The following is a 27,902-nucleotide window of genomic DNA, read 5'->3' as shown; positions in this document are numbered from 1 at the left end:
TCATTTAGGATGGGCTAAATAGAATACTGCTTTTTTTTTTTGATCACAGATTAAAAAGGTTGTTCAAAAACATGTAATGTCGACCAAAGCAGCATTTCTCAACGAGGGTCCATATGGCTGCCTGGATATTCCAGGGGACATAGGTGAAAATCGCATAAATGAGGGGCTATTGCACAAGACAAGGTATCCGGCTGCCATGACAGGGACGGGGGTGGGAGAGTGGGAGATAGAAATGAAACAAGTCAGACTTGGGGCTCTGTCTAGAAAGAAGCACTCAAGGACAGGATATAGCAAAGTGCTCTCAGAAAAGCAACATGTCCATCTCCATATTATACAGCTCCCAAGTAGTTCTCTTAAGGCCCTCACCTTTAAGGAGCACACTTGTCTCAGGAAACTGGGCACTTGTCCATTTCTTACATAAGTCTTTGTTATTTTTATTCCCGCAATATATTGTGTCTATAGTATATTTTATAGTGCATATGCATAATTGCGTACTTTGTGTCATCCATGTTTTTATCAGTCAGCCCTAATCCATTTCTGTTTTAAGTGATTATAAAAATATTCCACTTATGCTTTAAATTTTTTCATTCTTATCATTACATCACAGTCTCTCATGTAATTTAGACAGCATGTTCATTGCTGTTTTCAGAGACATCTATAAGAATGGATTACCTTTACATTTGTTGATTGATTTTTTTTTCTATTACTAAGGTACATATTCTTCTTTAGTGAATTCTGGAGAAACATTTTATTGATTTATAATATTGACTTGGTTTGATTCACAATGAAACAACCCTTCCATGTATATATACACACGTATTACAGCCTATACATGTATTTGTGTAAATATATGTTAAAATGCACAATCTCATTTCCAATTTAGATATGTAGAAAAGCTAGAACTTAAATATCTGCACAGTTCACTTTATTGGTAAAAGCTGGTTTTCAGTAATATATGCCTTATATCTTATATTAAATATTTTCTTATTGTTAAATCTTCACAACGGGATGCTTATTATGAGTTATTTCCAGTATGTCAACAATTTACTTTAAGTGTCAGAACACAACTTCACATCTGTTTTAATGAAAGGAAAACTAAGTATTACGGCTAGAAACAACGTATAGTATATTGTAATCTTTTAGCTTCCTCTCTTCTCCTGGGGTGGGGCTGGGGAGGTGAGAGGGATAAATTCACCTGGAAATACTTTTAATAAGTCATAACTCTTTTTTTTTCAGTAATTAAGATATATTTGGAGATTAGCAAGAATTATTATGGCATCGTTTTTCTGGGTTTTATCATACTAAGAAATTTATAGCAACTTTACTATTAGTTAAAAAGGGAGGGGCTAAGTGTTGTCAAGAAGGATTTGAAAGTTTGCTGTAGTCACTGGGTCTGTAGTGGTTGGGTGGATCACGCGGGGAAGGGTTGACATTTCCTGAATGAGGTTTACAAGTGATTGAGAATGAGAAGGATAAAAGCTTTCTCTTTACAGCTAATTAATCTTATACTCATTTGTGTGTGTTTTTAACTTCATTTTAAGTGTCAATTAAAAGAATGCCTGTGTTTTAGAATACATTCGTATTCTAGAATAGTCTTATAGGAATATATAAGGTTTCCTGCTTATTGAAATTAATTCCACTTATGGAACACCTATCCAGAGTTCTCTTCTTAGCTTTCCACTGTATCAGGTCTTTCTTCTATCATGGAAATCTTTTCTTTCCTTTTCATTGGGCATACTCCTAGGTTTCTTTACCTTTAATTATTCTGGGTTTTTTTTTTTTCCAGTTTGCTCCCCTGGGGAGGTGGAGTTAACAGTTCTTAATGCTTATGTAAATAAGAGCTGAAAAATGTTGAAGAACAACATCACAAAGGTTGATATTAATACTAAATAAAAATTACATTTTGCTCTAGAAAAACACATATAGATAATATAGATGTCCCAGGACTACTGATGCTATCTTGAATAGATACATATATATATTGTAGTGCTCAATGAAAGTGTGTCAGTTGAATAAAATGTCAAAGTTAATTACTAAGTGACTCATCAGAAAATAAGTAAATCTTTATTAAAAACAAAGAGATTACATTTTTTTCTTCCAAAGGACTCCTATCAAGTACTGCATTGGTATTTTCATGTTAATGTGAAAAATAAACTACTTGAGTTTAAAAAAATTACAGAAAGTTATTTTATGACAACTTTTCTCATCCGAAAAGTTTTTTTATCTTGTTTATTTTGAAATTACAAATACATTTCTTTGTTGGTTTTCGAGAGAAATTAACAATAAACAATATATCTTGAATGTTCTCTAGATTTATATAAAAGAATTTAAACAGTATGATTTAAAACTTTTCTTTTTATTTAAAACTTTTGCATCAGGTTGGAGTAGTAGATATTTAAGTGCTGGGTGAACAATGTAGACAAAAATATATGGGAGTTCAGAGAGAAGAATGCCATGTATAATTTGAGTAGTCAAGAAAGAAGGAAGATTCGAGTTGTCATACAGTAAGGGTAGAACATAAGCAAGATATGAAGAAAAAAGAAGATGAGAGGAATTTTTGCAAGGCAAACAGAATGAGCTAAAACATTGAATCAAAAGCGATTCATGTGCAATCAAGGAAGAATGAGTTTGTCAGCTTGGTTGAGATGAAGGGGCACAGGAGGAATGCTGGTGGAGGGAAGAGCATTTTGAAAGCATATAGAAGCCTTTTGAGAGCATTTTGGCTTACTTATGTGGATTCATATATTAGAAATCTAGGAACAGGAAAATGCAGTGAATCAAAGTGTGATGTGGCTAGAGCACTCCTGTGGGGTTGATAATGTTCATGAATGAAGTTGCTGAAGTTTGGACCGTTTATTTTAAATCCTCTTTAATGTGACTAGTAATTAGACCATCTCTGTTGATTGATCTGGACATAGAATTTCGGTCACTTACCTCTTAAAAGATGTGTTTGTATGTCATCGAAAATGTATTTTTATTATTTGATCTAAGACACAATTGGTTTTTTTTTTTGTTTGTTTTTCTTTTTATTAGTGAAACACCATGAAGTACAGTTGTAGATTTACAATTTTTTGTGCTTGGGTTTCGATTATACAATGATCAAATACCCATCCCTCCACCAGTGCGCATTTCCCACCACCACGGATCCCAGTATCCCTCCCACCCACCCACCCCCCATCCCACCCTGCCTCTGTGGCAGGGCATTCCCTTTTGTTCTCTCTCTCCTTTTGGGTGTTGTGGTAAGACACAATTGTTTAACCTTACTTTAAATGACACAGTATTTTTAGTTGACTCTAAGACAGAACTTGATTTTTTTTTTAAATTTATTTATTTATTTATTTTTTATTGAATCACTGTGGGAAAGGTTACAAAGCTTTCAGGTTTAGGTCTCAGTCATGCAAATATCAAACACATTTCCCTTTACCAATACTTATTTTTTACCATGAAGAACCCCAATAAAACCTCACTCCCACCCCTCCCAGTCCCTGTGAGGCAGATGAATTCTAGTTAACACTCTATCTGCTTTGATTAGATTCACTGTTTCAATAAAAGACTCACCACCATTATTTAGAGTTTGCCCCCCCCCCCCCCAAATCAGACATGCTGAAAAAGCATTGTGACGTGATTTGCTTTCTACAGCTGGGTTCAAGAATTAAATGTTGGTTTTGGATTTCTGCTATTTTACTTATTGACCCTGGAAGTATTTCTACTGAAAGTCAGATAGTTAAGAAATTGGTTTCTGTGCTCTGGAGACGTGGCCGTGCTGGAGAGCCGCTCGTGGGGGGCAACTGGTGGCCTCGGTAGGGAATGAAGGGCGGACCGAAACGCCCCCCTTCCCATGAGGTTTTAGTCGCCCCCACACCCCCGGCTCATACCTGCTGTCCACAAGGCTCCCATGCGGCCGCCATCTTTCTTTCCAGAGAGGAGAGGGCGAATGGGGCAAAACCCTTTCTCCTCCGGCAGACTTGATGGCCTGGATTAACGCATAGTCCATTCACTTTTCTGCTCCAAGCTGCCGGGTTCTGCATTAAGTCCTTGTGCTTCTGGGGCCGTGGCTGTGCTGGAGATGTTAAAGAAAAAAAATTCATGATCTCATAATTGGTGAAATGCTATATTAGCTCCTTTAGTTTAATTGTGGATTTAGGATGACAACATTTATGTATTTTGTTAATACCAGAATAATAAATGCAGATAGTTGTGAAACTTGACATAGTATTAAACTTGCAAGTGTGCAGTTTTGTTTTTCCTTTACTCGTCAAAGGAGTTGTTTTGATTTTTGCTTTTGTGGGAACTGGTTTACTGTATTTGGTCTTAGTTGATAGTGAACAAGACTTGACCTTAGAGTAGCTCCCAGAACCTTGGCAGGAAGGAGACCTGTTGACATGTGCACCAAGAATGAATGAGAGGGTGCTTACAAGTGGTAAAGTGGCATATATATGAAACCGTCAGCAACAGTACTATAAATCATAGTGCAAAAACTTACACACACACATAATAAATAAGTGCCTTTCATTAGAAGCAGACTCGTGGGTGGAAGGCAGGCAGTGGTTGGGGAGGGAAGGACGTTGATGAAAGGAAGGAGATACTGGTGAAGGAATTAGTGTTGAAGCATGAAGCACCGTATGCATGGACCCCAATCAGAAGTAATTCTAATTTCATGGTGATTAAATTTTTTGAAAGTTTTTTTTCTCCCTTATTCTACAGAACCTTCTTTTTCTGACTTTCTTTCTCTTCTTTTTAATTGAATCACCATGAGATACAGTTGCAAAGTTGTTCGTGATTGGGTTACGACCATATCAGATTCATCTGGAAGAACAAGGGTTTGAAGAAGCCAAGGATGAAGGGAGATTGAAGATGGCTTGGTCCCATACTGGTTTCAGTCCTGTACTCTTCTAATTTCTTTGATGCTGTCATTTTTATATCCCAGGAACTTGTGAACTGGGAAAACTAGGAGTTCTCAGAAAGTAACGGTGCATGGGAGAGGGGTTGATCTCCGGTTATTATGGAGTAGTTTTGGTACTCATTGATAAAAATCCCAAGGTAGGAAATAGTTTGACTGTGTGATATAGAAAGCTGTAATCTACTCAAGTAATTATAACCTTTATGAAGAAGAGAATGAAGAGAAATATTTAGAGCTTGTGATGATGTATGTTCCTGGCTTTACCAGTAACTCTGTGACTTAAAAAAAATTTTTTTTTGTTTTTGTTTTTTAGCTTTCCTATTATATACAGCCCTTACCTCTGAAACGGAAGTAATAGGGTTGAGTAGAAACAGTAAAACGTACAAAGTGCTTAGAGAAATCTATGGCTAATAGTTATTAATAATATTTTGGGTCCCCCCACAGGCACACACTTGCTTTTTTCCTCGCTGTTGTTGCAATGACCAGAGGCCACACACCTGGTTGTGTCGCTTGCACCCTTGGCTGGTGCTCACCAATGACTTATACTCTAGTTGTTACGGCTTGCACTGGTGCTCACCAAGCGTCACATTCTTGTAGTTGGAACTCATTCTGTATGGTCATAGTGCTCAGCGGAAGGTGTCTTCCTGACACAGAGCTTGAGTGTGTCCATTGTAGTGGGGTTGTGCACAGTGGTTATAGTGCCAGCACACATCTGGCCGCAGCACTCACTCCAGAGGTTGTGTGTACTGTGTGCCAGTGTGCTGGGCAGCTAGAGCCACCAACGCCAGGTTCAGCACCTGTGGACTGCGTTGGACAGCAGACTTGGGCCCACACTGAAAAGGCAGGGGCTTTTAGCCACTGAGCCACCCTCCATTGCTTTTTTGAAAAAGAGGGTGTTTACCTTCCATTGTCTAGGTGGTCAGGACCGTTAAAATCAGTGTTCATGCATATCAGAGAGAGACTGTGTTAGGTTTCCCCTTAGCTTAGATGGCATTATTTAAAAAATTTTTATTAGTGAAACACCATGAGGTACAGTTGTAGACGTACAGATTTTTGTGCTTGGGTTTCAGTTATACAATGATCCAGTACCCATCCCTCCACCAGTGCCCATTCTCCATCATCTACATTTTTTAAAAAATTTTTGTTAGTGAAACACCATGGGGTACAGTTGTAGATTTACAAATTTTTGTGCTTGGGTTTCAGTTGCACAATGATCAAATACCCATCCCTCCAACCAGTGCCCATTTTTAGGTGGCATGTTTTGATGATTCATTTTTTCCCCCTCTGTAGTTTCATGATCTGTAAATAACTTTGTTTCCTCACTCAGTATTAAAGTAAAAAAAAATAATGATATGATCAGCTAAACTTGAAGGCGTCCTCTGTTCTAGTGTAGTGTTCTTCAAAGTGGGCATTTACTAACATCCTTGTGGGTGCTAGAATGGCCTAGACCAGGTAGTAGTCGCCTTGGGAACAAATAGGGAAAATACTTCTCTTAGCCCAGTCGTGAAAGGTCGATTTCCAATTGAGTTTTTTTGCTTGGCCCTCCCATTGATCATCGATTTGCTCGAGCGGGCCCAGTAACGTCTCCATTGGAGACTTTGTTATTACTGTGTTTGGCATATCGAATACTCTCGGTAGCTTGCCGGGCTCTCCGAGAGGGGTGGAGGAATCGAACTTGGGTTGGCCATGTTGGCCACTTGTAAGATGAACGCCCTACCGCTGTGCTATCGCTCAGTTTGGAATCCTCTGACAGTTTTCTAAATGCTGTTTATGTATGCTTTCATCCTCACAATAAAAGTTATATGTCTGTTTTTATACAAAAAGAAACAAAGGTTTAGAGAGGTAAAGTGATGAGCCATGCAGCAAATACATGGTGGGCTCAGTGGCTGAATATGAGCGAATGAATGCGGGGAGGAAGAGATTGGAGGAAGAGAGAAGCACTTGGTGGTCTGTGTTTTGAGAATTACTACCCATGCTAATAAGTACCTCTAAACTTACTCCTCATGCATGCTGCTTGGGTTCTCATTTCTGTTTCTCTGTCCTGTACGTTATAGTCTCACTAGAAGTTTGAGAACATGTTGATCCTCTCCTACCTTAACAGTTGATTTTCTTTAGCATCCATTTCATGGCAGTGTCATATGTGTGTAACTACAATTCCAGTCATGTATTCAATTTACATTAATTTTGAAGGATAACAAAACAGTGTATACTTTTACTCTTCATATGACCAGACTTGTAAGAATACAATTTTGTGTTGAAGTGGTTAATGCTTTCATTCTTTAACTGAAACTGTTTTTCTTGTTAATGTAGCCATTTATGGGAAGGTCAGAAAGCTTATCTAAGACTTACATTTGATTTTCCAGAAACCGTTTACATCACCCTGTTTTTATATTGAGTATAGAAAACAGTCCTGTTTGTACTCAATATTTGGGTGATACAATATACTTTCTCAGTTTCCAGTTAGATCTAAGTAATTTATAAGCAGCTATTTTTAGCAAATAGCCAGATGAAGGAATTTTCTCTGCTAGACAGTCTTTGCAACATTGTCTTGGCAGTAAGGATAAATGAATAACAATTAGGTCCATCTTTATTGCAGTTTGACATTTCTTTAATCCTCCATAGCGGTAATACATATTCCTGGAATTATGGGCTGTAATTATACTTTCCAAAAGTTCTATCAAAATATTCTTTAACCTGGCCTTAACAGTAACCTGGAATCCGTTTATTGTAGGTTTTTTTTTTTTGCTTTAAATTGCCATAATGGTTACAGATTCAGTATCCATTTTCTTAAGTAGGATGATGGAGATCATAGTAGGCAGGATTAGAGAATATCCTTCAAGGTACATTTAATTATGTACTGACTTTGTTAACCACACGTGTATTATTCCTTTCTCATTATATCCTCCCCTTTAAATGATACCCAATGATGTTGTGGGAAAATACATTTCCTTCGGTTGGTTTAAAGTTAACGTGTGGTTTTGAAGTATTACCATGAGCCAGAGAGCAAATGGGACACATACTTACATGTCATAGTGTAAAAGTCACTCACCATCGGTGTTGATTGTGTGTCATCGCCAAGCATAATATTAGAACTATTTAAATAAAAATTCTCATTATTTAAACACTGACCCTTACCCCATAGCTGTACGAAGGAACTATTTTATTATTATTATTATTAGTGAAACACCATGAGGTACAGTTGTAGATTTACAATTTTTTGTGCTTGGGTTTCGATTATACAATGATCAAATACCCATCCCTCCACCAGTGCCCATTTTCCACCACCATGGATAATATCCCTCCCACCCCCATCCCTCCCATCCCACCCTGCCTCTGTGGCAGGGCAATCCCTTGTGTTCTCTCTCTCCTTTTGGGTGTTGTGGTCTGCAAAAGAGGCTTTGAGTGGCAAACATGTTCAATCCATAGTCTACTTTCAACATGCATCTCCCCTCCTGGGAGGATCCTCCAAACATCAGGAAGGAACTATTTTAACTAGGCTTTTTTGTGTAGTGAAACAATAAAAATACTTTATGCACAAAGAACATACTACTTTCATTTCTCAAAGTTTCTATTTTTTATTTCAAAATGGAGATGATTACAATGATGTGCTTCCCCAATATTATTTTTGGGATTATTAATGATTTTAATGAGTACACAGATAGTCATAATAATTTAATCTAAGGGCTTTACCATTATTTTCTTTAATCCTCAAAGCCATACTAAAAACACAGCGAGATCCCATTTCACAGACGAAAACTGAAGGTTTCGATAAGGAAAAGAGTTAACATTTCAGAATCCTTTTGCAAACTGTAAAGCAAACTGTTAAGCATTTTTGCTGTTCAGTTCTAATGTTTTAGAGTCGCTTGTGGGTGGGTTGGAATCAGCTTTCTTTGTAGCTATGTGACATTAAGCTGATGACTTAGATATTCCGAACCATTTCCCCACACTGTTGAGGTGCTTTTAACAAAATCCGCATCATAGTTGTGTGTAGCAAACACACATGTGGCACACAGGTTGGCACACAGTATTCATGAATTTTCCTTTAACTTTTCCAGACAGGAAATTTCCTTGTCTTGGTTTTTAACTATACATCTGACCCTGAGTCAGAGATTTATTTTTCTTTATTTAATTTTGAGTTCATAGAATACGATTCTCTGTTAGCCATCTTAGATCAATTATGGTTTGCTTTAAGATCTTTCATTAACTACTACTTAAAAAATTTATACTGGCTTTCAAAATAGCTCTTAGTAGAGCATAGTTCCTACGAAAAATTCTTCTTAAAATCTTTCCTTAGGAATTTAAAAAAAAATCCTCACTTATTAAGTGATTTTGTGCAAGTAGAGCTGCTTAGTAAGACCTGTCTTTGTAGTCATTTCGTGTGTGTGTGTGTGTGTGTGTGTGTGTGTGTGTGTGTGTGTGTTTGCAAGGAGGTATTTTTAGATAGCTTAGCTGAACAGCAATCTGACGTCTTTAGAGGAGACATCAGTTCATTATGTGGATACAAATTCTATGCTTTCAGCTTTTATACACCAAGTCTTAATTTAAATCTGTTCTTCTTGCCTTTTCTAACGAAAGAGACTGTATCATGGTATGTATTCTATTTCTTCCTAAGGATGGCCTTTCCCGTTAACCTTTGCTTAGAGAAACGCTCAAAGTAGAAATGCCTGTATTTGCTCACAACTTAATATAGATTATCGAAGCGTGGAATTTTGGGTCATATTTAAATAAGCCATTACATACATTGTGCCACGCAGTGTTTTTCTCATGAACCAGGGATTAAAAATAGTTATTGTGAGGCTCATAAATGTTATATTCTTTTTAAAAAGACAATTTAAAGACCAGTGTGTGGGAGTTACATACCTCTTTAATGTACGTGATGCTTTATTGGTCAGAAATGCCTTTTGCTTTGTTGCTTTGTTAATGCAGAGTATGTAAGAGGGACCTGGTTGTTTGCTTTCTCATTGCTCTAAACATAGTGTGATATATTACGTTACGATAATACCTCCTTTGACTGGTTTCTTTTCTCTCTTAAAATTTTGAGAAAATAAGCATTCAAGCCTACGTAATTAATGTTAGTTGTTTGAGACACTTTGTTCTCACTGAAGGGTGCCTTTGGTTAATAATATACATTGATCTTAAATATGTTTTTCTAATTTTACTACAGCAATTTTGATAAACTATAGGGGGTTAATGTTTTTTTTAAATTAATATGCAGGCATATTCTTTATCCAGTCTCCGAAATTCAAAATTATATCAAAGTCAAAGCTTAAGTGAAAACTTTTGTTATTTGTTTATCTGCATGCTTGAAGCTTCTAGGATTTAACTATAGCTTAAAATTTTTAATGCGGCTATTCAATAATGTGTGGACTAATTAGGATTTTAGTAATATTTTATTACAGTGGAATTCCTGATATTTTCCTGTGTTTTGCAAATAGCCATCACTGTGGAGAGACTAATTAGTTAAAGAAAGACGTGGTCTTGAAAGACAGTCTTGAAGAGTTAGATCAGTAATCGGCATATATCTTAATGTCTAGGGGTCCAAAGGAAAAAATGTGGTAATACGTCTATAGATCAGGATCAGACAAGACATTTTTTATTACAAAAACAAGAATTCCTTAAGCCATGACATTTTATAAAAAATCCTTTCTTGTTCTTAAAAATTAGTAGTGTTATGTAACCCTTTAAGAATTTCGCTGAAGCCTGATATTAAGTGACTCAGATTCTGAGCTCCTTAATGATGCTTCTTTACAGTGAAATTCAAGCAGTTGCCAGATTCCTGAGCTATGAGTTCACTCCTTCCCTGAAAAATTTGCATGCAATAAAAATTGAGAATCTGTGCCAAAAGAGGTGTGAGCACTGAAATTCTTGTATGTGGAGTGTAACATTTGATGTTAGGCTGTTCTCAGTGCAATCATCTGCATTTCAATTTAAGAACAGTGACCAACTTCAGGCTCAAGTTTCCTTACTCAAAAGTGGCATAAGACCTCAGAGATCCAGCTTTATTGGCTGCCTCTCTTACTTCCTGGAGTCTCTCCTCCAGTAGCAGTTGTTGTTTCAGAACTGTTTTCCCCAAATCAACGGAGAAAAAACCCTGCCTACTGAAATATCAGCGAAATTTGCTCTCTTGTAGGCCAAGTGCTGTATTGCCTCACTGCTGACAGAGTGGCACACTTATATAAGTCTCTTTTTCCACATAAACCCTCGAGGAACCCCTCAGGAATTGTGTAATTGAGTACTTCAAGAATTTTTACCACTCCGGGGAGAAATACAGATAGAAATCTTAGATATAAGTAATTCTTGCTCCTCCACTTCTTCAGCCCTCCTGCCCCTCTAACCCCACCCCCCAGAAGTTAACTGCACTAAGATAAGGCAAGCAGACTCCTCCTGGGCTTACATATAGGTGTGCATTCTTAGGTAGTGCTTTGAAATACAGATCCCATCTCTCTTTTCCTGAAGTAAAGTGATCTTTTTGTTCACTTACTTTAAAAAATCTAGATTTAACCCATCTTGAAATGGAATAGAGAGAAATCTTGGCAGTTCCATAACTTACCGCCTTCCTAATCCTTTCACCATATAAGTCATTTATTGATCTTTGAAGGAAAGATGTCTTCAATTCATTCTTTCTGATTGACAAGTGATTATTTTCTAGCCTCATTTTTCATCTTATATTCTCCAGTTTTCTGTGATTGGAATACATTTCTCATTCTCCAGTTTTCCATAGTTGGTAGGCTATTCCATAGTAGAATAAACCATGTTAAGTCATATATGAAAATATACATCTATCTAGTTTTCTGTGAAAATAATAAATCTATCAGCATCTGAGAACATGTGAGATCATTGCCTTCAAGGAATGAAGACATGCAAAAGAAATCAGAATTTATGTCTGATTTGCTTGGTGTGTTTTGCTGTTTTTGTCTTGGTTATCAGACAGTTTTGCTTGATAACAAGTCATATGCACCCCATGACTTGAGTAAAGGAAGGAGAATTTTTTTCCCTCAGGCACTTTTAATCCTGTCAATTAAAGTTCTGTTCATATCTCACTTAAAACTGAAAATCCATCACCACCATTAAACACGTATGCTCGCACAGGCAGACACACAGACAGACAGACAGACACACGCATGCACGCACGCACGCATGTGCTCGTATGCCCACACCCACGCCCCACCCAGCTAGCCAGTCAACCAAATAGGTAGCAGACTTACACTTCAGTTTTTCACATCCTGTCATCATTGGCTTCTCCATCTATTCAAGTACTGAACTCTTGGACCTAATTATCTTTGTTTTTTCAGATTGCCCCAAACTCTGTATTCTACAGTAACTCTTATTTTACCTTCCTTATCCCAAATTGTGCCCACCTGCTGTCTCCATTATTATGGCCTTCCTGCTGTCATTTCCCCTTCTCCCTGCCATTATTTACACAGCCCAATTGACCTTTTCAGATAGGAATCTGACCTTGTCATTTCTGTGCTTGTTAAGTTCTCCAGTCACTCCAGATTTTGCTCTTGGAGTAAAACCTACATTCTCCACCAAACTGTGCACAAGCTAGCCTGGGTTTGCTGGTAACTGTCTACCCTGTCCACTCTCCTTACACACCCTGGAGTCCACTACCTGCCCTTCTTCATTTCACAGACCATGGTCTAAAGTCTTTCCACTAGTTGCTTTTCTCACTCAAATTCTGTCTCCTGTGATCTTACTCTCCCTGTTTTTTTCCCTTTACCTTTAGATCGTGGGTTATAAGGTGAACTCTCAGTGGCTTGTTCCAAAGTAGTTACTCAGGATTTCTGCTATATTGTACTATTTTAGTTCTCTGCCAAACACTGCTTATTATGTGTTGTTATTATTGTTGTTGCCACTGATTATTACTTTGTTGCATCTCTCCCATTGAAATGTCAAGTCTCACAACCGTAGAGATCTTGTCTACTTTCGGATTCAACACTTATCTGAAGTATCTGAGATACATTTAATATGAAGAGCATCTCAATAAGTTCTTCATGAGGACTGAATTAATTAAAAAGTACACAATTCTAATATTAGTCAGTATATTATTAAAGTTCAGAATTAGTAGATAATTTTCCCATGGGATTGTTTTCCCTATGAATAGATAAACATACTTGGAACTAAAATATAGTATAAAAGACTAAAGATAATAGCCAGAAAATAACCACTGAATAGTCATGTCAGCAATCATAAGAATAAATTAGCATTAACATTGTTAACCATCAGTTTTGTTATAAATAAGCCATTTGGGTTTTTTTTCAGCTTTTATAGATTATGAGAATTATTTTTACACAAGCCATAACTTTTCTTTTTTTCTGGTATAAGCTGCTTAGGAATGTTATATAAGCAAAGTTTTAGAAATTTGACATTTTTATTTAAGAAAATATTAATATGGATTATATTGAAGTTCAGCCTATTTTTAAGCACTTACTTTCTAATTCAATGCCGAAAACCAGGCAAAGCAATTTGTCTCCTTCCAGGGTAGAATCTTCACTCTGTAGTGCTTTGAGAGCTACTTGGCTTCGCTAAGAGCAGTCATGGTTTAAATGTGCCCATGCTATGGAATGGAAGACCAGCCTTGTGTTAACTGTGTTTTATAAAGTATGATGATGGTGAATTCTAAGTCCTTTTCCCCTTCAGTATATTTTTAGGGTCTCCCCAGTGGTTCTCAGGAGTCCAGGCTATTCCCAGTAATACTGGACCAGCCTGACAGTGTGGGCTTAATGCCCAGTGCCTGGTGTGCTGTGCTGCTCCTTCCCAGCACAGGGGTGGGTAGGGTCAGGACCCACAGGGCTGTGCACCAAGGTACTTGGGACCCTGCAGTGCTGGGGACTGAACTTGGGTCCTCTCACATACAAGACGTGCATAGTGACCCTTTGAACTCTCTGCCTCGCCTCTATATTTTTGCATTTTGTTTTCAGAGTACTTGTTGAAATGTTTACTGCTATAGTTTACATTGTGGAACTCTATTTTTTTTTCCTAACGCCTAAACTATCTAGATTCTAGTTTTTGCAGTGCCTGTATTTTTCTTGACGTCATTTCTTACAACTGTGTGCTGAATCCTTAAAAACTTGTCCAGGCCTATCATTATACTTTAATTTGTTAAAAATCCTTTCCAGTTACATGCTAGAATTTTTTAAAATATTGTACATTTTTTTTACATATCTGTCCTCTCTCTCTTCCTCACTCCATGTTTATTGAGGTACTGTGATATAAAATACTGTTAATGATATTTTAATGCAAATGCTGTCCTAATACCTGTCCTCTGCCCTTTTGACAATTTTGTGAGGTTGGTAGGACACAATATGTTACATTGGTGAGGAAATGGAGCTGCACGAAATTAAAATTCTTTACACACAGCTTGGAAACCATCATCTACTCTTTCTATAATTTCATACTAAAATCATTTTATTAGGTTACTTTAAAAGTATCACTCAGTAGTAACTTGATAATTATTTGTTTTGGTTATTCTGGTTTGGGGGACTCACCCGGCTGTACTCAGGACTCTTCTGGCTCTGTGTTCAGAGAGCACTGCTGGAGGTGTTCAAGCGACCATACGTAGTGCCAGGATTCAGACTCACAAGGCAAGTGCCTTACCCACCTGACTACCTCGGCAGCACTTGATTATCCTATAACTTCACCTTCCCCCCGACCCCCCATGGAAATTGGATTAGTATCCTCATACTTAAATAAGTCCAGAAGGAATTACCAAAGTACTGTAGCTGTGATCAAACGTAACAGATTACTGCAGAGAATTTATCTTTTGGAAAAGCTAGTTGACTGCAGAGTCCTCAGACCAGATCAGTTTAGCATTTAATTTCTGAGCTTGCGTGTTTGCTTGTTGTCCTGTTTGCTTGTTGTCTTCTAGGTCGTCCACCTCCTCTTTCCTACCTTTTCTTACCACTTCCACTCTAGCCCCTTACAATCTGTTTTTACCACACTGCCCCCTAGGGCAGTTTCACAGCATTCTTCTATTTTCTTTTCTCAGCTGTTTCCGTTTTCTTCACTTCTCACTTTCCTCTCTGCCCCCCTCATCCTGAACCATGGCTCCCAATTACAGGATTTTCATCTGTGGCATCTTTGGAATATCCTGGGGGACCCACAGGAACATGTAACGCCTGATGAGGAACACTTCTCTACAAAAGGACATTAGAAATACCTGACCCTTGTTAATTGCCTGTTTAAAAATATAAACAAACCCACTGACTTCCCATTGTAATTACAGGTCAACTTTTTTAGGATTAGTTCCTGCTCTCTTGCCCTCATGTTTCCCCCACATGCCCTGCTCCAACCATTCTCATTTTCTACCCTCCAGATCACTTGGACCTTGTTCTACTTCTTAAATATTCCTTAGGTCGGTCCTACCTCAGGCCTTTCCCCGTGACACATGTGGTGCTTTGTCCCGGATGTTTTGCTGAGTCTTTTAAAATTTCTCATCTCCCATATTGTTTTCTCACAGCAGTCTTTCCACTTTACCCACCTACAAACCTCCTTATTCCCATCTATCACCCCATGATATGACCCCCTTTATTACTTTCTAGAACGTACTGATAGCTAAAATTACTTTGTGTATTGTATATCTCTCCTTTCTCCTTCACTCCTGAAGCCCCTCCTGCCTCCAGGTCTATGAGGACTAGGGAGCCAGGACTTTGCCAGTCCCAGTCACACTGTGTAACTAGCACCTAGAAAGAATGGTGCAGTGAATATGTAAATACTTGTTAAATAATTAAGCAGGTGGATGAATCTTACAGTTCTGAGTGGTTTACACACACTCCCTCTGTCAGAATCCTGTTATACTCTATACAGATAGGAAATTCTCTTTTTTTTTGGGGGGGGGTTCAGTAGTTTTATACTTAACTTTTTAATCCTTGCTTATTAAAAAAATTAAATTGTATCACTTAATTTAGTTACTACTGATCTTGGTGTAGTATAATTTTCTCTTCCTCTGTTCATCTTTCCTTTTATTTTGGCCATCTTACCTGTAACTGTTAATGGAAAGAAGAGTGTTAATGGAAGTTGGTAAGGGAGAGAACACTGGGTCAGACAGTTCTTGTTCATTTTCTCTCAAGCTTAGTAACTTCAAGTCTAAATTAGTGTTATTAGATCAATGGTTTGTGTATTTGTTCAGGAATACTATTGCATTCTAGGTCATTTTGTTTGAATAACCTAGAAAGTGATTAAAATGATCTAAAATCAGGCAGTTTCTCTTTGGGGCCCATTGAAGCCTGCAGCTGCTGTGACAGTCACATTCTAGTGTCGTGGGAGCATTTCCAAGATCTGACTTCCAGGAGGAGAATTTGGAGAATTAGCCAGCCTAGAAGTTAGACTGTTCTAGGAGGAAGGAGCAACAAAGACTGGGAACAACATACAGTGTGATATTGGAAATAATCCCAAATAATTGTTTATAACTCACACAGAGAAGGAAGAACTGAGAGATGTGGAAAAGATTTTTTTTAAAGGGGTGGGGAACTGTGTGTGTGTGTGAGTGTGTGTATTTTTTTTATGAGTAAAGATCTACAAAAATATTTTTGGTTGGAAATTAACAGAATCAAGTGTGTATTTTCTTTTTGAAAACATTTTCTCTTAAGAGAATGAACAGAGTAACGGATGGGATACTCTAGCAAATGGCAGGCTAGAGTGATGGTTGTAAAGTGATGTTTGTAAATCGCATATCAAAGTCACACATAGTGAGAATGTGGACTGTTTTGACAGGTTTTTGGTTTTTGTTGAAGGTGAATTGAGGTTAACTTCTGGAATTTGGAAGTTAAAGTGCTTCCAAGAAAACTTGCAGTTACTAAAGTGTGTTTGTATTTACGCGTGCACACACCTATGGCACCACAGATTATGGTAAACCAGTCTCAGAGTGTTTCTCAATGTTTATGTCCCCGTTTTAAACCTGGGATAATGCATTAGAAAGCCTACACAACACAGCAGAAAAGTTCAGAGAAAGCAAAGTTTAAGGGTGGTAGAAGCTTAATAGAGTAATAGAATACTAAATGTTGGTGTTGATTGAGGGAGAATGTGCTCTCCAAGAGAGTTGCTCAATTGATTATGTAAATAAATCTTTGCAGATGACTGGGAAGGTCATGAAAAATGCTGGAGTATTGACAGAAGTGAGGGTAGTAGGAAGGAGTCTCCTTATGAGGTAATGTGTGCCTGACTCTGTTTCAGTAATTCCAACTATTCATTTGGTGGTACAGTGTCTAAGGTTTCCTATTAAGTTACAACAGAAAGTAGAAAGATGAAAGAAAGAGAAAAATCTGTTTGACCATTAGCAATTTACGCAGTGTTTTATTTCTGCTGGCCCTGGGCAGTGAATAATGCGTAGTAAACATTCTGTCAATTCCCCCATATTGCCCTCCAGACAAAGGTAAAATGATGTGATTATCTGCTAAGCCAGAATTGATACATAGAGCACTTGAAAATAAATGCTAAATTAAGTGTCTTACCACTGAAGTCCTTGAAAGTAAATGCTAAAATGAGTATCTTGATCACTAAAATAAAAATTGACACACTAGACACAAGATTAATACCTACTCTTTATGTTGGTAACTTCTGAGGGATAATATATAATTATTTTTGATTTAAAGATTATTGTTTAGCTAAATTGTAATATTTATCACTAGGAGAAAAGTAGCAGTTGTGGTGGTGCTTGGATAAAATCTAGAAATGAACCGTTGTCTGAGGTGTCATTAAAAATAAAGATAGTTTCCTGTGTATGCCTGTATAGGTGTGCGGATGAAAGAAAGTGAGGTTTTTCAGTAAAGAAGCTGTGATATTGTTTTGTGTGGGTTTATCTTGATTCAAGTTACAATAAACATAACTTTGAGTTGTGTGGGATGATTTAATTATTATTTTTAAAACAATACAGAAATGCATATTAACAACTCGAGAGAAACATTTTAAAGTCAAGAAAAGTAAAGAAAAAAAAGTAAAGTCAAGAAAAGATCATTGGCGAATCCCCAATGATCTTCGTGTCTTGTTTAGAAATCAATAACAAAGTCGTGACTAAAGCTTTCCTACATGATTGCACCGTGTCCTAACTTCCTCTGGTCTTCTTAGAGTCCCCGTCTGGTGTGTTATTGAGAGTTATCTGGAAGATACTAAACATGCCAATGGAATCTCTGTCTCTGGCTTTTGTTCTGATTGTTGTTGTACCTCAATTGCATCTATTCCTGTATTCAGTATCTGTAGGGTTTGGACTTTGACTCCTTTAGTGTCTTGACTTAGCTACTGCCTTTGCAGTGAGGCCTTATGCCCTCTGTGGTCTGTTGCCTGTTTTATACAATTTCAACCCACTTCCCTGCATGGCATATTCTTGTTTTAGGGTCTTTCCTCCAACTTCTTACTCCTCTCCACGAAGTCTCTCAAAATTTGCATAGAGTCTACTTACTGACCAAGAATTTGGAGTGCATTCAAGATTCTTACAAGGGAAATGAAGTTTCATGCATTTCCAATTTTTGAGAAAGATTTTAACTTGAATTTCAATAGAATTATTATTCTTTTCGAGCAGTCTTCAAGGAATTTTTGAGTATTCAAGACCATGATTTCTAGACTAAATTGTTCATCAAATTGGTAGGTGGTACTTTTTGGCAAACAAATACTACAGTATTTATAAATTGGAATATGAGTAGATTTTAGTATTCTTCCGCTTGTAGGACATTGAACAACTCAGAATTTTTTTATATTATTTTTAGTTCATGAGGAATTATGACCTTTTTTTTTTGTTATTTTGGCACTACTATTAGAAAACCTGGAATAGCACCTGGCACACTGGCAAGGGGTAGGTGTTGAACTAGAAAATGAGCTATGTTTATCTAATCCAAATTGCATATAGTACTATCAGATGAAGATGCTATGAGAATCATTCAGAGTCTCACCTACTTTTAGGACTTCACGGTGGAGGATTATTTTACAAATAGGTCGCAAAAGTTATCAATAGCTATATGAGGTGAAATAATGTTGGGGATTATACCTTCAAAGAAGTCATAATTGGTTCTGAAAATTTAAACATTACTTTTTTTTTTCAAAAAAATTCAAAGCATGCATTCTTAGTTGGTGCACAGTTTCCTGTACGTTGTGTTTTAGGCGTGCAGGCCTCTCTCCATTCTGTGGGAGAAAGCTTATATTGTCTGACAGAGACTTTCTTGGTGGAAGGAGAAATAACATGGCAGGGCTCGTGTAAGACTTTTATTTATAAGAAACATGTAGATGTGAGATATTTTACTTCTGTGTATTCATACTTCCAAGGCCTGAGCTCAGTCATTTCAGCACTCAGAACCATGTTGAGAAAAGTGGCCAGGTGTGTTTCCTGGAGGAGGGCCACACTGGTGAATAGCTGGCCTTCCGTGGTCTTCTATAGCATATAGACCTAAATGCATTGACATATGGATGTACTGATGGCTAGCTGGTCTTCTGTGGTCTTCCATAGCATGTAGACCTAAATGCATTGACTTTTGGATGTACTGCTAGATAGCCGGCCGTTCGTGGTCTTGTATAGCATATAAACCTAAATGCATCGACAAATGGATGTAGAGTGATTTTCAAAGAAGTAAAATTTGCTTTTGGGTGAATAAGCCAGGGATTGAACCTGGGTCGGCTGCGTGCAAGGCATGTGCCCAGGCCACGGTACTCTTCTCTCCAGCCCCAACTATTTTTATTCAGAAAGGGAACATAGGATCCTCCATGGATCCCTTAGGAATCTTTTTTCCTTGGCTTTAACATTCGTTTTCCTAACTCCATACTCCCTTGAGCGTTTCTCTGACTGGGATAACTACGTGAAGTCCCTGTGGAGCTCATCAAGTTGTTGTCTAATGGTCACACACGCTGTCCTCTCGCTTTAACTGCAGCTCCCCACTCTCTCCGGGGCCTGCCACTTCCATGGCACCGGTCCTCTTGGTCCTGGAAAACAAGAGACTGAGAACTGAAGTTTCAGTAACTGTGATTAGCATTATCACAGGTAGATAGTAAAAATTTTGCTAAACATAATTTGGGGAGTTGGTATTTCCAGTAGAAAATAAAGCTGTGGTTTTTCAGTGTAAAGTTTCTTGCAATGTTTACTATTTAAATGACAAAGGCAGTAATAAAGATTGGATGAGCATATAACCTTGAAAATAGAGTAAAAAAATTTTTTTAGGGTAAAAATGATATAAATTTTGCTGGAGTGATAGCACAGCAGTAGGGCGTTTGCCTTGCACGCAGCCAACATGGCCGACCCGAGTTCAATTCCTCCGCCCCTCTCGGAGAGCCCGGCAAGCTACCGAGAGTATCTCGCCTGCACGGCACAGCCTGGCAAGCTCCCCGTGACGTATTCGATATGCCAAACACAGTAGCAACAAAATCCCCAATGGAGATGTTACTGGGCCCGCTCGAGCAAATCAACGAACAACGGGGGGTCTTATTATTTACCTGGGAACTTTGGAAGTTTTCTCAAACTATTTGAACTTTTGTAATTAAGTACAGTATCTGGTTTTTTACAAGAATTAGAAGAAACAGACGTCAGATATTTTCAACATTATTTATTACATAGTACATGCCCCTGAAATAATGGCAGTAATTTATTACTGGCATGAAAAGAATGTGCACAAAGGAGTTTGAGATTTAAATATGTGAAATGGTACCCTAGATAAGGATCTTTTATTTGTTTTTTTTTTTTTTTGGTTGGTTGGTTGGTTTTTGTGTTTTCTGCTCTCACTTGGTGATGCTCAGGGTTTACTACTGTCTCTGTACTCAGTAATCACTTCTGGCAGGATTGGGACGACCATATGGGGTGCTGGGGATAGAACCCTGGTTGGCCATGTGCAAGGCAAATGTGCTGTCCCACTGTACTATTACTCTGGTCCCAGAGGAGAATTTTTTCTTTTCTTTCTTTTTTTTTTAATTAAAGAACTATGATTTACAAAGTTATTAGTGAGTTTTAGGCATCCAAAATTACAACACCAATCCCACCAACAGTGTCAACTTCCCTCCACCTGTGTTCCCATGTTACCTCCCTACCCCTGTCTACCACTTGTCAACTTGACAGGCATATTGCAAAGTTCCAGCGGCTGCAGCTTAAATGTCATGTTTTCCGTATTGTTGAATATGTATTTTTGGATATATTGTATACCACTCTGGCATATATCAGTATAACCAAAGCCCTGATGCCTGTTCACCCATTACTTCCTGTTCTAGAAGAGGATTTTTTAATAAGTTGACTCAGTTCCAGTACGTGCCATGTGTTTTTGTTTTTATTTTTGTTTTCTTTTGGGATCACATCTGGTGATGCTCAGAGCATTATTCCTGGCTTTTCACTCAGGAATTACTCCTGGCAGTGCTTAGGAAACCATATGGGATGCTGAGGATTGAACCCATGTTGGCCGCATGCATGGCAAATGCCCTACAGTCTATACTATTGCCCTGACCCCCCAAATAGTTATAGTTGTCATTTATTTTATTAAAATTTTCTTTGAGCAATGTTAGACTTGCTTTTGAATGAGAGCCTCTTTCAAAGAAAAGTATTTTTAAGAAAAAAGAGAAAAGAATACCTTTCAGGTCAATGGTTGTGTTGTATTAAATACTCATTGTAGGGGAGGGAGGAAAGGATGGGGAGAAAGCGAGAGGGAGGGTGAGATTTGATTCCCAGCATCCTTTGTTGTTTCCTGAGCACCACTGGGTATGGCTTGGAAAACTCTAATGATCTATATGATGTAATTGGCATAAAAGAGTTAAAGATATTTTATATTTTCCATAGATACAGTGATTTTCATAAATTTTGGATATATACAATTTCTTCCTTGTAGATTTTAAAAACAGGAGCATAAAATTCAAGTAATGTTAAAGAAAACTATATTCATTTGAGTAAATTCTAAGTGATACATCTTAACATTGAATTTTAAGTCCCATAGTATACCTATGTAATTTACCTTAAGTAGTTTTGCTCAAGAGAAACTACCAGTCAAGTTACCAGTCACCTTCCCAAATTTCAAGCGTTCTGTTGAATTAGCAGAAGTGAAGTAACTGATTTCTAAATTTTTAGCTAGGTTTTAACTGATGGTAATAGTTTGTTTGTTGCTTTATTTTTGAGATTGGATTTCTTGATCATCCCAAGATAATAATTTGCATTGTGCAACAAAAATTTCCATTTTCATTGCATGTATAGTAGTATACCAGTGTTCCTTGTAGAGCTTGTAACCAGGCATAGAGAAGGCTCTGAAGGGAATGAAGAAAGAGTAAGAAGGGGCAGCTACCCTAATCTTGACTACAAAGTCACCAATTTGAGAAATTTTATGTACTCAACAAAATATTTTCTCAATGATGTCAGACTTCATGGCATTCATACTCACTGCCTTTTTTATATTCAAAATAGAGTTCATTTGTTATCTAGTAATTTTAGAAATGTCAACCATTAGATTAATTGGTAAATTGGTAAATATCAAATGCCTATTCATATGAGACAAGTCTTTTGTGTAGTGCTTCCTTGCTTAAAACTGATTACAAGTCAAAGAAGCCCTGTTCAAGCCAAAAAATATAACAAACTATTATACAACTAATGTTCAGGTTTGAATGTATGCTTACTTTTTGCATTTAAGAAACTGATTTAAAAATAACTTTACTGTACCTTATGTATTTATGCTTATGATTAAATTATAATTGAATCACTTGACTAACAAGATTACAATTGTGAGTTGCAGGTTTTAGGAATACAGGTTAGATAGTTTTAGGAATACAGGTTGTTTAATTCAGTAAAAATGTGAGGAGCAATATACTTATAATACACAAATTTAAATATTTACATAGGAAGAATAATAAAATTAAGAGCTAAATGAATTGGGGTTTTAATGAATTGCTTTAAAATATTATAATAAAATCAAAATGACTACATTTGTGGGAGTTTACATTCTCTAGTTATTTATTCATTTGCTATAGCTTCCCAACAGTACTTAAGGGACTCTGCCAACTCAGCCCAATTGTTAAGTTCTGGGGACTGAGGAGGAGGTGCTGCTTGGATCCTGTGGCACTGGGGGGGACCTGGGCCACCCAAGCAGTGTCGCAGGGGCCCATATGGTGCAGGGGTCAAGCAGGGTCCTCTGCATGCAGTCTGTGCCCCTTATTCCTCTGCTGTCTCCCTGGCCCCAGAACCTAAATTTAATAGCTTGCTGATACCAATTTAAATAGTACTGGGCCAACCCCTGAAAAGTTTGAAAGAAGCCAGTCTTGTGTATGACTCGTCCCCTTTTTGATACCTGTTTTGCATGGCCTTTATGTTTCTCACTCGGGTCATTTCCTTCAGTTAGTCTTCTCCTTGGCCGAGGGTCATGTAGCCCTCAGGTCTGGACCAAGACCTGGCGCTCGCTCTCCTGCCCCAGTCCACGTGTCTGTTCTTCCTTCTTCCCGTGGGCACAGCTCTAGGTGCTGTTCTCTTAGAATGAGAACTGTGCGTTTTTCACTCTCAATATTTGACAACTTAGACGTCTTTTCTTCATAACCTTCACTAGTGTGTACTGTCGTAAAAATTTATAATGGTACAATTTTCCTAACTTGAGGGAAATATTCAAGTGTTCTTAAACATGACAGCTATTCTTACCTTTCTGAAATACAGAGGTATTTCGGTGATGCTAAATCATGCATGGATTTACTGTTTACTGTATCATCGTCTCAGGGTGATATAAGAAATGCATTTGAGAAACAAACTTTAGGGGCCAGGGGTAGTTGGTTAGTATACACCGCAAACCAGCTCCATTTTCAGCACCACAATGGTCCTTCAAGCAAGTAGCCCTGAACACCACTGGGGTGGCCCAGGCAGCACTGCATTCTCTAGTCCTTGGGTTGAACTGGGGGCTCTGGTCAGTCGAGAATTACTGGCAGGATCCCGGGCCTCCTGAGCACCTCTTGAGGTTTTTATTGTACATCCTATTGGAATGATCGAGGGATAGTAGACGTTACATTGGAGTTCAGAATGTCTTACTCTCATTACTAATGCACACGCCAATAGAGTGTGACCGAGCAGATATTCCATAAATACATACAACGTAAATACATACAATTGAAGAGAGTCCTGTGAGGCTTGTTTTGTTAGTAGAAATTCATTTGAAAATTAAACCTTCCTGTGGCATTTAATTTTTAACAATCACATTATGTGGCACGTATCAACATGAGTCATGCCTGTAAAGGAAGTATAATCGATAGAAATCAAGTTCATTGCTATGTAATCATATCAGTTGATTGTTGCTCTTTAAAACTGGACCATTGGGTAGTGTTTTCCCAGCTGTCTTTTGTGGTATATGATAGATTTAAATAGAAGCATAGCATGGATGATGATAGATGTCTGTCCTGCCTATAAACATACTATTATGTTTTACATACTATAACATACTATTTTACTGATATCTATTGCTGAACTACATACACAATCATAGTCATGTGTCTCTCGAAGCTTCTATCAGTAAGTTACTGGTGAGGAAGTTATACCAATTATTCATGAATTTACGTTGTGCTTAAACCACTCAAAACTTTTTCACTGTTTTGGGGCCATGCCCAGTAGTGCTCATGGGTCACTCAGTGGATCATATCCGAGCTGGAGAATCCAGCCATGCAACACAAGAATGTACCTGTTGTACTATTTCACCAATCCCAAAAATGTTTAAAATTTTTTCAGTTTAGAATACTTGCCTATATATTTCTTATAGGGAAATTACTATTCTTCCTAACATCCTAACAAGATGTTTTACAGCATCTTCAATTCTGTTCTGTTTTACACTTTTGTGGAGCTGGGGTTCATATTCAAGTTTTGTACATGGAAGATATGGACTTTATACTGTATTTACTTCACATTTTGGAGTAGATATCTCACTTCTCCATTAATTTGGCATCTTATCAATAAGTCCCAAATAATTCTTGTTTAAATATTTCCTCATACCTTGTCTACCAAGAAGATAAAAATATTTCTGTATTAAATTTTATTAAACACCGTAATCTATTGAATCATGACTGAATGATAAGTTCATTCAATCTCTGTGGAAGTTTGAATAATTAGCCAGTTAACATACACATGGGCCTCTTTCTGATGGACTTGTTCTAAAATGTGGGGTGGCATCTTGTGTTTGAAGGAGAGGAAAGCAGCAAAGGAGATACAGGATGGATAACCTCTTACTTTCATTTTAAAGTTAAAGTCTTTAAGAGCTAAGATGAACTCAGGAAAGAAAATGTTGTCATAAAAAGCATGATGTCAGCCAGTATTTTGAAATCACTGTATCACTGTCATCCCGTTGTTCGTCAGTTTACTCGAATGGATGACAGTAATGTCTCTATTCGTCCCAACCCTGAGATTTTAGCAGCCTCTTCGTACTCATCTTTCCCAACGATTGGAGGCTCTTTCAGGGTCAGGGGATTGAGACCTTTTACAGTTACTGGTTTTGGCACATCGAATACGCTACAGGGAGCTTGCCAGGCTCTGCCCATGCAGGCGGGATACTCTTGGTAGCTTGCCGGGCTCTCTGAGAGACAGGCAGGCAGATAGGTAGATAGATAGATAGATAGATAGATAGATAGATAGATAGATAGATAGATATTTGTCTCTATGATTTGCTGCTTACTGTCTGAACTCCATCATTATGGAAAATGGGTAGGGAGTGTCTTATGATGTGTCCGGAAAGCAGCCTGGAGCGTGCTGGTAGTTGGGTAGTGGAGGTCGGCTGCCAGGGCTGGGTCCCTTGGGGCAGGGAGGACTCTCGACCACCCCTCTCTGGGTCTCCCCGAGTGAAAACAGCCTGGCACAGAGTCCACGCTGTATTTTGAAATACAGTGTATAATGTACTATAGAATAGTTTACAAATCTTACCTTAGCCTTTTAATTCAAAAGAATTAGTAACAACTTAGAAAGATGTATGACTCTCAAGGGTATTGTTTGCTTCATGTCTTATTCACTGACTTGCATAGTGAGAGAAGGACTTTGTAGATATTTTTTGAATGGCAAATCGATGAATATTTCTTTTCCAATCCTTTTCTCTTTTGGATAGGAGAGCAATAGAAGCACTTGAGAAGGACTTAGTGAATCTACTTAACAGAGCTCATTTTTGTTAAGGGTTTAAACATGAGCAAGAAGAAAATTGCTTTTTCTGAGGCTTGGAATGGTAGCACAGCGGGTATGGTGCTTGCCTTGTGGGGACCCAGATTTGGTCCCCAGCACCTCAGGTGGTCCCCCAAGCCCACCAGCAGTGATCCCTGAGCACAAAGCCAGAGTAAGCCTTAAGCGCAGCCAAGTGTGGCCCAAAATCAAAATTAAATTTACAAAGAAAAAGAAAAGAAAATTGATCTTTCTGTATAGTCAGACAAAGGTGCATCAAGTTCTAGATTCTGAGTTCTTCAGAAGAGCATGTTCTTTCGTTTCTCCACTGAGACTGACAGAGTTATTGCTGCAGCAACCCACTGCTGAGTTCAAGCTGCTCTTTCAACAAAACCAAAAATCTTTTAAGCATCATTTGCATATAAAAGACCTCTAAGACCTTAATCTGGTTTTGGGGACTATTGTTTTTCATTTTAAGCTGTTTGTTGCCACAGAGTCATGTTTGTGATTTTGTACCAACAAATAGAAGCCAAGTTGCTCATTAGTATATTATTTGAAAATTGCAGCTCATTGAACTCAGTGCTCACCAAATTTGACTACTACATCCAACTATTTTAGTACTAAATTCTATATTAAGTTTTATTGAATGCCCATAAACTTAAACAATTTGTGTTGCAGCTTGTGCTAAATAGAATAGTATGTAGCAATTTGTGAGTTAAGCAAGTGAAGACCCTTTCCGAAGTGGTGGGACATGAAATGAAATGCTATGACTGTAAATGTCTTCTGAGATTCCTTGATTCAAATGGTAATCCTGCTTTTTCCTGCTCCTTCCATAGCTTCCTGCAGATTTCACCAAACTGCACCTTACTGATAGTCTCCACCCACAGGTGACGCACGTTTCTTCCAGCCACTCAGGATGTAGCATCACCAGTGACTCTGGGAGCAGCAGTCTTTCAGACATCTACCAGGTAAGGAAGTGGGACCCTGTGGTTTGCTTCATCGTGGCATATTTCAAGGAGTTTTGTGATTCTTTATTGATGACTCTATGAAGTCTGCTTAAGTGTATATCATATAGACACATATATGTGGACAGCTACTGTTTATGTTCGCATAGACACATAGTTGACTGCATGTTTGTTTTAGGAAGAACGACTACTGGCTGATTGTATTTGCCTCTCCTTTGATCAAGTACCAAAATTTCAAGGAGAGGGGTTACAATGGAAACATTTCTCTTGATTTGCAATATTCCATTAAGTTGATTATACATGTATTAGGTTTGTCACTCAAGTACAGTTTTAGGAGAAAACTCTAAAATTGCCCTTTAATAATAAGTTTTTTGTATTAAAGTCGTGAATATGACAAAGGGAAGATATTGAGGTTGGATCATTGAATTTCCGTGTATTTTTAATATCTTAGATGTACTTAAGAGGCGGGGTGCTCCTCTGCCTGCGGGAGCACTTGAAAGACTTCAAGCTGCAGTTAGTTTTCAGTCATGTTAGAACAATTCAGAGTTCTCAATCTCCAGCATGCTGATGGTAGTTGGGAACAGACATCCCATCAAGATTTTTCTTTGTACTTATTCCCAGTCTACTCAAGGTACTAACCAAAAAAAGCCAAAAGTTCCCTAGAATCAAATAGATAACAATGAGCATCATTTCATTCATTCATTTCATCATCCTGTTATTCGTCGATTGCCTCGAGCAGGCCCCAGTAACGTCTCTTTCATCCTAGCCCTGAGATTATATTCACGGCTCTTTAGGAGAATGAGACCCATCATTGTTACTGGTATTTGGCATATTTGGTACGCCACGGGGAGTTTGCCAGACTCTGCCCTGTGCGCAGGCTACATTCGATAGCCTGCAAGTTTATCTTGCAAGTTTATCTTTATACTGTAAGGCGAACGCCCTACCCGCTGTGCTATCGCTCCAGGGCTGGAGCAATAGCACAGCGGTAGGTTGT

General features: G+C 38.0%; 1 protein-coding gene across 7 annotated transcripts in view; it reads left to right on the top strand.

Moving 5' to 3' along the window:
- The window catches only part of RAPGEF2 (Rap guanine nucleotide exchange factor 2), a 236,510-nt gene that overhangs the window by 165,528 nt on the left and 43,080 nt on the right, over positions 1–27,902 (top strand). For all 7 annotated transcript variants that reach the window (XM_056118804.1, XM_056118805.1, XM_056118803.1 and 4 more), the window contains one exon: positions 26,780–26,911. In XM_056118804.1, the coding sequence (XP_055974779.1) occupies positions 26,780–26,911 (132 nt within the window). The remainder of the gene's footprint in view (positions 1–26,779; positions 26,912–27,902) is intronic.

Source organism: Sorex fumeus, unplaced genomic scaffold (genome assembly GCF_029834395.1).
Source record: "Sorex fumeus unplaced genomic scaffold, SorFum_2.1 ptg000039l, whole genome shotgun sequence".
Classification (NCBI taxonomy): domain Eukaryota; kingdom Metazoa; phylum Chordata; class Mammalia; order Eulipotyphla; family Soricidae; genus Sorex; species Sorex fumeus.
Note: the sequence above shows the minus strand (reverse complement) of the source record. Positions and strands in the feature narration are given on the sequence as shown.